Raw genomic sequence first — 15,058 nt, 5'->3', positions numbered from 1 at the left:
CTGCCTGCAATGCGCTCCGTGTCAGGGGAGAGAGAACGGGGACTCGCGTTGAATACGCGTTCCCCCGCTGGCGCATGCGCAATGCAGCGCTGTCCGGTGTAATGGGCCACTCACCCCAAAGCAAGATGTCCGCCACCCCAGGAACCAACCCGCCAAGCGGCGGTGCGGGACACAATTATTGTGCAGGTAAGGGGCTGAAGAATGAGCGAGGGTCAAGCGACCTAAAAGTATTAAAAAATCAGCAAGTTTAAGCAGTTAAAAGTCGCAGAGCAGCAAGCGCCGTCACGCTCCTGCCTGCAATGCGCTCCGTGTCAGGGGAGAGAGAACGGGGACTTGCGTTAAATACGCGTTCCCCCGCTGGCGCATGCGCAATGCAGCGCTGTCCGGTGTAATGGGCCACTCACCCCAAAGCAAGATGTCCGCCACCCCAGGAACCAACCCGCCAAGCGGCGGTGCGGGACACAATTATTGTGCAGATAAGGGGCTGAAGAATGAGCGAGGGTCAAGCGACCTAAAAGTATTAAAAATTCAGCAAGTTTAAGCAGTTAAAAGTCGCAGAGCAGCAAGCGCCGTCACGCTCCTGCCTGCAATGCGCTCCGTGTCAGGGGAGAGAGAACGGGGACTCGCGTTAAATACGCGTTCCCCCGCTGGCGCATGCGCAATGCAGCGCTGTCCGGTGTAATGGGCCACTCACCCCAAAGCAAGATGTCCGCCACCCCAGGAACCAACCCGCCAAGCGGCGGTGCGGGACACAATTATTGTGCAGGTAAGGGGCTGAAGAATGAGCGAGGGTCAAGCGACCTAAAAGTATTAAAAAATCAGCAAGTTTAAGCAGTTAAAAGTCGCAGAGCAGCAAGCGCCGTCACGCTCCTGCCTGCAATGCGCTCCGTGTCAGGGGAGAGAGAACGGGGACTCGCGTTAAATACGCGTTCCCCCGCTGGCGCATGCGCAATGCAGCGCTGTCCGGTGTAATGGGCCACTCACCCCAAAGCAAGATGTCCGCCACCCCAGGAACCAACCCGCCAAGCGGCGGTGCGGGACACAATTATTGTGCAGGTAAGGGGCTGAAGAATGAGCGAGGGTCAAGCGACCTAAAAGTATTAAAAAATCAGCAAGTTTAAGCAGTTAAAAGTCGCAGAGCAGCAAGCGCCGTCACGCTCCTGCCTGCAATGCGCTCCGTGTCAGGGGAGAGAGAACGGGGACTCGCGTTAAATACGCGTTCCCCCGCTGGCGCATGCGCAATGCAGCGCTGTCCGGTGTAATGGGCCACTCACCCCAAAGCAAGATGTCCCGCCACCCCAGGAACCAACCCGCCAAGCGGCGGTGCGGGACACAATTATTGTGCAGATAAGGGGCTGAAGAATGAGCGAGGGTCAAGCGACCTAAAAGTATTAAAAAATCAGCAAGTTTAAGCAGTTAAAAGTCGCAGAGCAGCAAGCGCCGTCACGCTCCTGCCTGCAATGCGCTCCGTGTCCATGCCTTTGAATCGGCGAGGGCGCAGGAGAGAAAAGTAAATATAGGTGATTCGTGTTTTTATTTTACTGTTGAAGGCAAAGATGCACTAGCTAACACACTCACAGTACGCTGCGACAAATATTTCACTTTGTAGCCAGCTAGTCTGATGGTAAAAACAACACGACGGAGCGCTCCGTGCAGTTTATGAAAACTAAAACAGTACCAACTGGGTGATGCACAACAACACCTCCAAAAATGAATGTCAAGTAGATTTATAACAATGGCCCAACAGTGACAGCTCGTGACCTAATCAAGTGTGCAGCTATTTTATTTCACTAAAGGTGTCTTACAAAAACGTGCGCTCTTGCTGCAGTAGCCTAGTGTAAGAGTCTCCAAGCAAACTCCGATGGGGGGGCAATGCTTTATGACATGCAAGTAAAGAACAGAAGGAAATCAATTATCACAGAAGAGGAAAGGATGGCCAAAGCCAACCTCTATGAAGGCCGTCGCCGACTGGATGAAGATCAGCCGTCTGAAGCTGAACTTGCTCATGACGGAGTTCCTCATCCTCGGCTCCAACGCGTGCATGGGACGACTCCTGGTGGTCATTGGCACTGGGGGCAGCCTCGACCCCCACCAACCACGCAGGCAACCTAGGAATCATCCTCGACTCAATGCTCTCAATGACCAAGCAAGTCAATGCCGTCTCCTCCTCCTGCTTCAACACCCTCTGCATGCTTGGCAAGATCTACAGATAGATCCCGACAGATACAAGAAAGGCAGTCACCCAGGCCCTCGTCAGCATCAGACTCGACTACGGAAACACCCTCTACACGGGAGCCCTGTCCAAGCTCATCAATCGACTACAACGCATCCAAAACGCCTCGGCACGACTGATCCTCAATGTACCACGACACAGCCACATCATCCCTCACCTGAGAAACCTGAACTGGCTCCCCATCAACAAGAGGATATTCTTTAAGCTCCTAATCCACGAACACAAGGCACTCCACAAGACCGGCCCAGCCTACCTCAACAGACGGCTCTCCTTCTACACCCCCAACCGCCAGCTAAGCTCCACCGACCCCTCACTCGCCACTGTCCCGCACATCCGAAGAACAACCACCGGCAGGAGATCCTTCTCCCACCTAGCGGCCAAGACATGGAACACCCTCCCACTGAGGCTACGACAGACCAATGACCTGCTGACCTTCAGGAGGATACTAAACACCTGGCTGTTCGATCACTAGCTGCCCCCACCTCCCCCCCAGTGCCTTGAGACCCTCGCGGGTATGTAGTGCGCTTAACAAATGACTGATTTATTGATTGATTGATGTGGCACAGCGGCCAGAGCTGCTGACTCGAGAGATGGGGATCCCTGGTTCGAGTTTCGGCAGCGCAACATCCCGTGATTCTGGGCAAATGACTTAATCTCTCCAAGTGATAAATTGCACTACATAAATCTGCTAATTTAATTTAACGTATCTCACAAGATGAAAAAGCAGAAAGAGTCAAAACGTTATGAAAAAATAGTTCCACCAAAGCGGATGTTAGCACTATTTTGGCTACGGAAACTAAGAGAAGCCGATAAGGAACAAGCATTTGTAAATGCAGGAAAATCTGCTACAGCTAATAGAAATTGAGGAAAAGTAAGTGGCAAGCACGGGAACAAATGATAAGCCACGAAAGCAAGGGAGCTGGATGTAAGCCCCTTTTTAGATTTATAGTAAAAACAATAGATTTCACAAGCACAGCGCAAGCTCTATGCATGCGAAACCAGAAAAAAAATCACCGATCAGCCAGTGAACACTGTATCAAATCTTGCACCATCATACTGCAAAAAAAGAAATACAAAACCAGTACGTTTTTTTAGCTTGGATACATTTAGGCATGCATATATTTTACTGAATATTAAAGTGAAGTTGCTGATGCGAGTTTCATTCTTCCAAGTAAATTTGAATAAAAGCCTAATAAAGCTACCTGACTGTAGCTTCCATACAGTTGGCCTTCCTATTGAGAATTCATCAAAATCTTTATAACAGTACTTTCTCCATTGAATCTTCCGACAGCAGTTATTTACAATAGAAAGAACATTGATTCTGTTTCAAAATCCATTGCAAATTCGTAAGATTTATTACCCAAAGTGTTAAAATGAAGTTTGCATGCTTAACGTATGAATCGAAATTTGCCTAGCATAGTAACGGTAAGTTTCAATTCTATTAAGGACACGGAGGCGAGGATTATGCTTTTCTCTCTTCGCTGTTTATTTAACAAAACCACATAGCAGCCAGAAAAGCAACTTATTTTTTTTTAAAGAATATGTCATGTACCCTAACACAGGGTTAAAACAAATCAAATATCAAAACACATGGGATAAACTACAACTCCCATCAATCCATGAACAATAGTCCTTCCATAGTGTCCATAACATTAAGGTAGGGCGTCCATCTTATGATCCCTTCCTTTTTCTTCGTGCGAGTCACGCCAAATCAACCACGGCCCTGTTTAGCCTCGTTATCTGGTAGGAAAAAACAACAACAGCATCAGCGTTGTAGATCCCACCGGATGGCAACCAACTCAAGCACAATGCATAGGCAGAGATACTAGAAAAAACAAGTACATTCAAACCAAGTAGTTTACTTACACCAATACGGAGAGGGATTTCCGAAGGAAAAAAGGGTGGGATAATCCTCGCCTCCGTGTCCTTAATAGAATTGAAACTTACCATTACTATGCTAGGCAAATTTCGATTCTATGTCAGGACCGGAGGCTTCAGATTATGCTTGTTTAAAGCTGACAGACCACCAGACTCGCAATATCCACCACTGGTTTAAAGTAAAACCGTTTGAAAGTGGAGTCTGAGGACCAATCCGCAGCACGCAATAGGTCCTCCAAACGCGCTCCCAAGGAGAAAGCTTTTGAGGCCATGGCACCTCTGGCCGAATGTGCTCCAAACTGTTTGGTATCAATGCCAGCCTCCTGCAACACCCACCGCACCATGGTGGGAGAAGACACCGCCTTATGCGGTTTTCGCAATGCAATCAGGAGTTGCTGTTCTCCCGGAAGGCGAAGTTCCAACTTAACATCTTCGTATGTGTTCAGGCACTGAACAACACAAAGTTTGGGAACGTCCACAAAAGCTGGGTAAGATATAGATCTTGCAGCAGACTTCGTACGACGACCCACCGTAAAGGTAACCCCATCCGGGGAAAACACTCTCGCTGATATATCCAAAGCACGCACATCGGATACCCTGCGACATGACACCAGGCACAAAAGCATGGCTAATTTTGCTGATAGTTCTTTCAGAGAAAGATACCTGTTCTGTCGCCAAGAAAGAAAGAGATTCAGAACCACATTAACATCCCAAAGGACGGAATATCTTGGCTCCGGGGGCAGGCTAAGACGTACCCCCCGAAGGAGTCTACAAACCAAAGGATGTTCTCCTACCGGGCCCCCGTCTATCGGGTCATGCGCCGCCGAAATCGCTGAGCGTATGGCATTAATGGTCCGGTACGCTACACCACTCTCTGCCAGTTCCGCCAGGAAATTCAAAACGTAAACGACGCTTGCGCCCAGGGGATCCAGGTCCCGTCGAACACACCAACGAACCCACCTGGACCATGCTGATTGGTACCTCTTCGTGGTACTATTAGCCCATGCCTTCGACAGGAAGGACTCAGCCGAGCCCGAAAGTCCCGGGAGCGACCAGCGTCTCCGGAAAGCCTCCACACCATGAGGCGGAGAGAGCCCTGCATTATCAGGTGATGCGGGCTCCTGCCGGATTGAGAAGAAGGTGAAGGATCTGGGGGAGTAGGATTGGAGAATCCCAAGAAAGTTCCAGAAGAACTGGAAAGCACACTTGCGACCTACACCATGGTGTCACCATCACCACTTCCGCTTGCTGGCGGCGAAGAAGGGCCGCCGATCTCATCACCATGGAAAACGGAGAAAAGGCATAAGGCGTTTCCTGACTCCAGTCCTGGAGGAACGCATCCGTTGCTTCCACCAGGGGAGCTGGTCTCCAACTGAAGAACCTCGGTAGCTGGAAGTCGAGATGAGATGCAAATAGATCCACCGAGAACGGGCTCCATATGGTCTCTAACGAATGGAACACCCGTGCGTCCAGTTTCCATAGACTCGAGTCTCGCAGGTACCTCGAGTGCCAAGCCGCCACCTGATTGGCCCGACCAGGCAGGTACTCCGCCGTCACTGAGACTTAGTGGGCTAGGCAGTAATCCCAAAAATCTCTCGCCAAGTGCGCCAGGGACCTGGATCGAGGGCCGCCCAGATGGTTGACATAGCGCACCGCCGATATTTTGTCGATTCTCAAAAGGACGCACGACGTCGCTGAGTCCTTGGTCCAACAACGGACCGCAAAGGAGCCTGCGAGGATCTCCAGACAGTTGATATGGAGCTGCTGCTTCTCTGATGACCAACCTCCGCCTGTTGAGAAGTCGCCGCAACGGGCGCCCCAACCTGATCTGCTGGCGTCCAATTCTATTATTAGGTCTGGCACCGACCCGAAAATAGCTCGACCGTTCCAGGCCTCCATATGGGTGAGCCACCAGGACATCTCTTCTTTCACCTCGTCGGACAACAGAACCAACTGGTTGTAGGACAGGCCCCTTCGGAGGTGGTATGCCTTGAGGCGCTGAATGGCCCGATAATGAAGTGGGCCTGGAAAGATCGCCTGGATGGAGGACGAAAGAAGGCCCACTATCCTGGTGATGTGACGTAGGGACGTGTGTAACTTGGTGATCGTCTGCCGGAGTTCGTGCTGTATTTTGCCCAACTTCCGAGACGGGAGACTCAGAGAGGCCTGCACCGAGTCCACCTGGAACCCCAGAAACCCCATCCTTTGAGAAGGCGTCAAGACAGACTTGTCTTGGTTGACAACGAACCCCAGACCTTGCAACTAGGTTATCGTCAGGTTGAGCTGAAGGGTCAATTTGTTGGGACATTGCGCCATTAAGAGGATGTCGTCCAGATAGACAATCATCCGAATGCCCGGACTCCGAAGAACCTCCACCGCTGGACGTAACAGCTTGGTGAAACACCACGGGGCTGAGGAGAGCCCGAAAGGAAGGGCTGTGAACTCGTAGATCTGCTCCCGCCAGAGGAACTGTAGGAATCGACGGTGAGGCGGGTGGATGGGAACCACTAAGTAAGCATCTTTGAGGTCCAGACGGACCATCCAGCCGTTGGACAGCAGGACATCCTTCAAAAGGTGGATACCCTCCATCTTGAAGTGGTTGTAGACCAACCAACCATTGAATTCCCGGAAGTTTATCACCGGTCTCTTGCCCCCATCCGTCTTTTCCACTAGGAAAATATTGCTGAGGAAACCTGAGGGATGCCTTGTCGACCGACAGATGGCCCCTTTTTGGCACAGTGCAGAGACCTCCTCGTCGATCAACCGGGCATCCTCCTGGGAAAAAAGAATGGGACGTGGATCCCTTAATTGATAAGGACGGTCGTAAAAGTCTATGTGGAAACCGCGTACAGTTTGAAGAACCCATGTGTCGTTCGTGAGTGCCGACCAAGCCTCTGGAAAACAGGCCAGCCTCTCCCCTATCCGGACGTGGTCCACCGGGATTACACTCACCGTGGGAATTGCTGTTTCATTGCTGTAGTTGCCGCGACCTCCTCTGAAACGTTGACCTCTGGAGGGGTAGAAGTTTAGAAGTTATTGTAATTGGCAGAGGAATTGTATTGGCCTCTGCCGGAGCCTTGCCCTTTGTTAGGTTGGTTTTGACACACAGTGCCAGAGCCCAAAACGATCCCACCACACTATACAAAAAGGCACTTAACTGGCTGCGAAGCAGCGAAGAAAGAGGAAGGGATCATAAGATGGACGCCCTACCTTAATGTTACAGACACTATGGAAGGACTATTGTTCATGGATTGATGGGAGTTTTAGTTTATCCCATGTGTTTTGATGTTTGATTTGTTTTAACCCTATGTTAGGGTACATGACATATTCTTTAAAAAATATAAGTTGCTTTTCTGGCTGCTATGTGGTTTTGTTAAATAAACAGCGAAGAGAGAAAAGCATAATCTGAAGCCTCCGGTCCTGACATAGAATTTGGAAAAGAACGTCTGTTTGTGCAAATTATGTAGCTTGGTCATATTCTTTACTGTACAAAGCTGAGGAACACTGACATACGCACATTGTTAATGCTTACCATGCAGATTGTGTTGTGCTTATAGCGCATGCCACTTTCTAGGCTCTTTTGAAGTAGGAGCTATCATCCGTGTCTTATTCCACTGTCTTTTGTGACATGCCTCTAGCATTTTTTGCTTGAGGTCGAACAAAATGTGCGACTCTAACGTTTCTTCTGTACGTTTAAAAACAAGGTTATAATTTATTGCCACGGATATTTCTGTGCCCAAGAAACAATGAAGAAATGGAAAATCTTATGGAAGTAAAAATGAGTGTGTAGATGGTCTAAAAGACCCATCCAATGTACCTTCCATTATTTTGTCTTGGATTGCACTTTTTTCAAAATATGTTGCACAATTTGATTGAATTTCACAGGTCGCCAGAGATAATTATAAGCAGGTTTTTTTTATTTTAATGACAAAAAATAGTTCTTTATTGTTTCTAGAAATCAGCTTAGTGATTTTAGTTGTGTCAATGGAATTGAATAGTCTTGCTGAATTGTTACACCTAAGGATCAAAATATTTCTCTTGCATGGGTGGTTAGGGCATTTCCTTCCACACACCCCCAACTGTTTGTTGCATGTACTTTAATGCATTTGTGACTAACATAGCTCACACCCCTCAGTTTAAGTCTTGGAGAAGATTAATTCTGTTGGATACTCCTTACTACAAAATCTTCAACTAATATCCCCAAGCACCATATTGGATGTCGAGAATTTTTTAGCAGTGTTGCTACATACCAGTAGGTGGCACTGTGTGGCTGCACAATGACTCCCTACTGCCCCAAAAGTGATGGAGTGGAGAAATATATGTGCCACTCATGTATGCTTGTGTCAGTTCCTTTCTTTCAGTGCTCTTCGACATGAATCCAGAGTTCTACTTCCAGCTTTGTCCTCCAACTACATCCAACAGTGTGCCAGAAAACGATGTCCTAATCTGAAAACTATGGAAATCAAGCCATACCATAATTTCAGGAAGCAGATGTTGGCTATAGATGCCAATATGTGTGCAGCTCAGGGAGCCGGTCATGTGTAAAGTCTCTGTCCCACTCAGAAACGTGCCCAAAAAACGTAAAAAGATAAGAAGGACACAACCCCAAATCAAGTGAGAAGGCGCGAGGGTTATTTCAGCTTTGAGACCCTTAAATAAATGTGCCTGCTAGGCAGGTAAAGCCATACTTTATGCGACTTGGCCAGCGAGATCTTGTAAGATGTCAGGGCCTTTCTGGCTCAAATGATAGCTAGGATGTGATACAAAGTACGTTTTACATGCATTATTGGACAACCTAGGCCAGAGGTCTTCAAACTTTTGGATGCCGAGACCCCCCTGGGTACATTTACAGGCGTAAGGACCCACTCCTGACAAAAATGTCTAAACCTCTAGGCAGGGCTACTAGAATTATGAGGCAGTTGAGTACCAAATTATACGACAGGCTTGACTAAATTGTGTGAGTAGAAAATTTAAATAATGTTTTGTGGTGCTGCGTATTTTGGGATAGCATTGCTATATTATTTTGAAATTTTTTAAACACAGTAACACAGAGGAAAGATTTCACCCCATCAGTGCCAGTTTATAACCAAAATACAGCAATTAACATCTGAAAGATGTCTAGTCAACCTTTGTGAAGGGTCTCCCACTCCGCAGGAATACGCGCTGCCACATTAGAAGCTCACCTGGCCATGGCCGGGAGCAGCAAGTGTCCCTTCAAACCCTGGCGGTCTTGTGCAGAGTTAAGCAGTTTACCCATGCCCCTTTCCTCTCACCCCTTCCTTCATCCCTCTCTTCTCTCCCAACCCCAGACCCCTCTCTCACATTGCAGGCAGATGGTTATTAGCCCCAGGACACCTTTTAATAACAGTAGCGCACTACAAACGTAAATAATAATAGGCAGAAGCAGGGGATCCACTAGACCCGAACTTCGGGGGGGTTTAACACTCCCAGCCAGGACTGGCCCTAGCACTAGTCACACACGGTGCAACAGTCTTTCCACCTTCTCCATGAATTCCCTCACTACCACTCACCAACAATACACCTCATCTCTCTATAGCACCTGTCTGACAAAATACTCATAGTTTACTCACACTCACTTCTGTGATATGAATGGTACATCTTTTGTGTACCAGGTACTTTAAGCTTCTGCACTGTGTGGGTGACAAGAGTGCCCATGTGACTGCAAGCAGAGCAATGCAACAGTGTGAGAGTAGGGTAAAAGGAGTACTACAGGTTGAGTGAGGTGACCATATGAATTTGAGCAGAGTGGGACAAATTAGTGCATGGTTAGTGATGGCCTTGTTTGAGTGAGCTACAGATTGAGCAGTGAGGGGGGACAGATGAATGAAGTGTCACATAAGTGCAGGATGAAAATTGTGCTCATGTGACTGCAGGGTGAGGTACAGAGTGAACAATGCAAGCACATTTTTAGTGCAGAGTGATCACTGTGAGTGCAGGGTGATCAGTGTGAGTGCACTGTGATCACTGTGAGTGCATTATGATCACTGTGAGTGCAGGGTGAGCGGGTGAATGTTGTGAGTGCATGTGATCAGTGTGAGTGCATTGAGATCACTGTGAGTGCAGGGTGAGCGGGTGAATGTTGTGAGTGCATGGTGATCAGTGTGAGTGCATAGTGATTGCTGTGAGTGCACAGTGAGCGGGTGAACGTTGTGAGTGCATGTGATCAGTGTGAGTGCATTGAGATCACTGAGTGCAGGGTGAGCGGGTGAATGTTGTGAGTGCATGGTGATCAGTGTGAGTGCATTATGATCACTGTGTGCAGGGAGAGCGGGTGATTGGTGTGAGTGCATGGTGATTGGTGTGAGTGCATGGTGATTGGTGTGAGTGCATGGTGATCAGTGTGAGTGCATGGTGATCAGTGTGAGTGCATTGTGATCAGTGTGAGTGCATGGTGATCAGTGTGAGTCCACGGTGATCAGTGTGAGTGCAAAGTGATCAGTGTGAGTGCACGGTGATCAGTGGGAGTGCACGGTGAGCGGGTGAATAGTGTGAGTGAATGGTGATCAGTGTGAGTGCATTGTGATCAGTGTGAGTGCATTGTGATCAGTGTGAGTGCATTGTGATCAGTGTGAGCGCATTGTGATCAGTGTGAGCGCATTGTGATCAGTGTGAGTGCAATGTGATCAGTGTGAGTGCATTGTTATCAGTGTGAGTGCATGGCGATCAGTGTGAGTGCATGGCGATCACTGTGAGTGCATTGTGATTGCTGCGAGTGCAGGGTGAGCGTGAAAGTGAAGGCGAGAATGAGAAGTGAGTTGTCTGAAAGCAGGGTGAATTCCCAGAAAATTGAAGTGTAGGGTTTCAGATAGAAGTTAAACTATTGCTATAATGGCATTAATTAGGGATTGAGGGTGGAGGAAATAAATAATGTGCTGATCCTGCAACAAACTTCCAGTCTTATGATTAGGGTTACCAGCTCATTATTTTGATGACCCATAAATAAGCAGTCACCAAAAGCTGTATTTTTAGCACTTATCTGTGAATACTTAAAACAGCAAATATAAATAGAAAGCACTTTTAATTGTGTCACTTTTAATTTTGTCACTTTTAATTGTGTAGGCCTGCCTCAATGATCCATGACTGAAAATAAAACAGAACAAAGACAGAAAGTCACATAACTAATTTATACATACTTTTTTATTTATAACTCTATTTAGTGTCAAGAGCAGGCATTTTTCTTTTGCCAACCCAACTTTATATTCCTTTTCATTAAATGCATTCTCACACTACAGCAAGAAGTGTAAAAATACAAATGTAAGGAATAGGCAGAGTGGGGGCCCAGGGGGTACTGAAACCATAAAAAACATTAAGCCTCTGCAATCAGTTTACAAAAGGCATGTAAATATGTTAATGGTCTTTAAAGACCTGTGAAAAACTCGGGCCGGAGATAAAACTCCAGACACTGCCCAGCCGAGCCCCCAGCAGCTCGAGTTTCACTGCAGCAGCCTGGGCTGAGACAAAGGACGGGGAAAGAGGGGGGCTGAAGCCCTGGAGGCCAGGGCAGACTGTGACTGTGAATGCGGGACCCCCTTCACACCACTCCACGGCCCCCCTGGGGGTCGCGCCCCACAGTTTGAAGACCCCTGACCTAGGCTGTGTGATCAGAACCGTTTGTACCAGTGTAGCGCTTACAAGGCACACCTGAATGCAATCTCATCCTGGTTTTAAGGGGATGTCCATCTTTGCTGGGCTACAGATTGTTTGGTAGATTGTTCAGCAATGTCAAAAATGAAAATTAAGTCATCTTAAAAAATTCTGCAACCACAAACATCCCAAGAAAACAAAAATGGCCCCACCAAAATACCCTTTAGCACTTTAAAGAAAAATGTGAAAATGTTTTTAATATACACCCAATGCCTAGTGCTGGCTGGCCGTGGGCAGACCAGGGTCCAAACAGGCGAATAATGCAAAATTCCCAAACACCACACAAGAAAATGGAGGGAAAGTACTTTAGAACCAGGCCCCAGCCCTCTAAAAGAAATGTGCAGACGTTTTCCCTTTGAAAAAAAATAAAATGGTGAAAGCAAAATAGGCTCCTACTGCAACTCCAGCTCTACCACGGACTAGACCTCATAACATACAAGACGCCATAGCGTTGTCCTCCGGAGTAAATACCACAACCGAACCGCCAGACTCAAAAATGGAGAATACTGCAAGTCGCCCCAACTGAAGGACTCCAATTTAAAAGAATACCCCTCATTAAATACAATGATCATGAGTTAACCCCAATAGGACAAACCTGGGGCGGAGAGTTTGGAAAGGATGGCTATGTTACATGCGACCGAAGTTACAGAAATTTTATTTGTATGCATGTGTTCATATGCAAAATAAAATAAAAATATTGTTTTTTTAAAAGAAAGGGAGTTTTGAGATTTGACAGTAGTTTCCACTAGGTTGGGGTCAGTGGGTGGTGTGGTAGGCAAGAGTGGAAATACATATAGAAATATAATAAACTGAAGCACCTTAACCAGCTCTGTTTCTCTCTAAAGGTTCTAAAACCTACTTTTTTCGATCCCGATTGCTTTGACGAGTATAGAGGTAACCTTTATTCACTTGGTCTTTAATGTCTGAAAGGCATTGGCCCAATCCGTATTTTTGGATGTTTCAGGTATTGTACGTCTTTCTTAATCCAACACCCTCGTTTGCTCAACTGCAACCACAAAATAGTGCAATGCATATGTCTCTCTTCGAAACTTTGGTGCATTTGTCCGATGACGTTTCAATACAATTGCTAATAAAAATGATCTATTGTAAATTAACTTTTACCAATGGAAGTGAGCTAATTTCATGTGCTGTATATTATAAAATGTTGAACACAAGATTGGCTGTAAAAAAATATTTTTGATTTATAGGGCGGCATCATCAAATTTTTCATTTCAAAACTCCTTTCGTGATCTTATGTTGGAAGAGCAGACGTCAATCCTCGCAAGTAGTCCTTCGCAAGATGTTAAAAACAGGTTCACAGGAATAGAAGACTTGCAAGCTCAAAAATCATTAAGGTGAAGTAAATTACTTTCACAATTCTATTTGAGTATTGAATTTACTTCTGACTATAATCGAATCAGTGACTGGAAGTCCTTGCTAAACCGAGTACAGCATAAACCGCATTACTGGCAGCTACTGCTTATCATTTACTGCAATGCTTCTACAAAATACCAGTGCTGCTTTCTGCACATGCCATTCTCAGAGTCATTTGCATGTTGTTTCCCACTTCAAGTTTGTCTTTAACATTTCACTGAACCTCGAGTTTACCACAGGGGACAATTTGTGTATCTACGTTTTAAATGTGAGTAAACTAGGTTTTTTGATTAAGTAGTGCTATGAAAAAAAGTGATAAGCTTGCTCGGAATCATTGAGTTTTAGAGTATTTTCTCTGAAACCGTTTATATCAGTGCCTTTTCATTGTGTGGTTTTATTTCTTGCCACACTCTGCTTAAATGTACTTGCCTTCAAGCCTTAATTAAATTATTGTGCTGTTTTGCTTTGCAGTACTACTTCTTTATATTTTCTGTGCAGACCCTGCTAATGGGCTATTCATGCATCACTGCCTAGTTATTTATTGGCATCTAGAATGACTCTTACGTTTATCCAGGAATATAAATTATTTTTCAATTCAAGGAGCCCCTAGACTTTCTTGAAAAGATTTGTCACGTATTTGGGTAGTTATGTTTTTTTTTAATGGAATTTGTAAAGCCTACAAATACCTGTTAAGGTGTCCTGATAGGAGAAGGCTGTTTGCTAATCTTGGATCTTTCATTAAAAGGACCCACCATTATGGTTTAATAGTGTATGTTGGGAAGCACCAAGCAAATGATCTACCCGATAAAGGATGCATTTTATTTGTGTTTTCTCATGGCCTTGAACTAGATGTAATCATTTAAACTTTGCGTGTTTGTGTAGAGGTAGTCAGTGTAAACTATGAAAATGTCTGAAAATATGGGCACTTTACTGTAATTTGAAATCCCAGGTAAATTACATTAGAATAGTCAAGAAGTGAGCCTACATGTGCCTATAGTATTTGGTAGTGTGTTTTTTTGTGGGAGAAAGGGCAAGATTTTCTTGAGCATTTGGAAGTAGAAAAAACAGGTCCAGGGCCACTTGTTCATCCTCAAAATATACACCTTAATTCCTTAGTCTTTGTGGACTGTGGACAATGATGCAGGGTATCTGGTACCGTTCTGATGTCCAGATTGGTGGAGCCTCCCCTAATAACACCATCTCCATTTAGTTAGTGTTCAGTTTCAAACTATTATGTAACACCCAATACGATACAGTTGAGACCGCAACAACAGTTGCCGCAAAACCATATCTGTGTTTCAGTCCAACCCTAATATGGGCTGGGTATCAGCAGCATAACACATGAAAGACCAGTTTAACAATATAAGTCCGGTTAAAGGAGTCATAAAAAAAATTAAACAGCTTGCAGATTTGCGAGGATCCTTGTGGAGCCCAAAAGGCAAAGGTTTAGAGGAACACAGAGAGAAAGGTGGAAATAATTTTAAAGGCCTTACATTAAATCCCAAAACCCTCCAACCTATGTATGTGTTGCATGGGGCACAGTGTCAGTGGCCACTGCGCCGTCGTGAACAATCAGCACTGTACCATCCAGATCGTATATAATGGGCAGCTCACTTTGAATGGCTCTTATAATTACTTCTGTGTCATGGTGTGGTCGAAAAACTGCTTAAGCAGAGTCAAAGAACGATTTCTTGCAGTAAACAATGAGAGTTGGGCATGAAGCTCTGTCCGCTACCTAGACATTAAATGGTAACAAGGAAATGGGCCTTTACCTGCACATAGATGAGGTGTCCAAGGAAAGCATTTTTAGTAGTGAAATAATGCAAGCTTTTTTACATCACACGCAAAAAGATAAGTTTACTAAATTGAATAACTGCTGAACGGAATTACACCAAATTTGGCAAAAAG

At 45.9% G+C, this 15,058-nt stretch overlaps 1 protein-coding gene across 1 annotated transcript in view; it reads left to right on the top strand.

The window, feature by feature from the left end:
• Positions 1 to 15,058, top strand: part of IBTK (inhibitor of Bruton tyrosine kinase) — a 732,550-nt gene that overhangs the window by 589,043 nt on the left and 128,449 nt on the right. Inside the window, exon 28 of the mRNA XM_086926550.1 lies at positions 12,985 to 13,131. Coding sequence (XP_086782676.1) covers positions 12,985 to 13,131 — 147 coding nt within the window. The remainder of the gene's footprint in view (positions 1 to 12,984; positions 13,132 to 15,058) is intronic.

Source organism: Lissotriton vulgaris, chromosome 6 (genome assembly GCF_964263255.1).
Source record: "Lissotriton vulgaris chromosome 6, aLisVul1.2, whole genome shotgun sequence".
In the NCBI taxonomy this organism is placed as follows: Eukaryota; Metazoa; Chordata; class Amphibia; order Caudata; family Salamandridae; genus Lissotriton; species Lissotriton vulgaris.
This window is presented reverse-complemented; position numbering and strand designations above follow the sequence as displayed.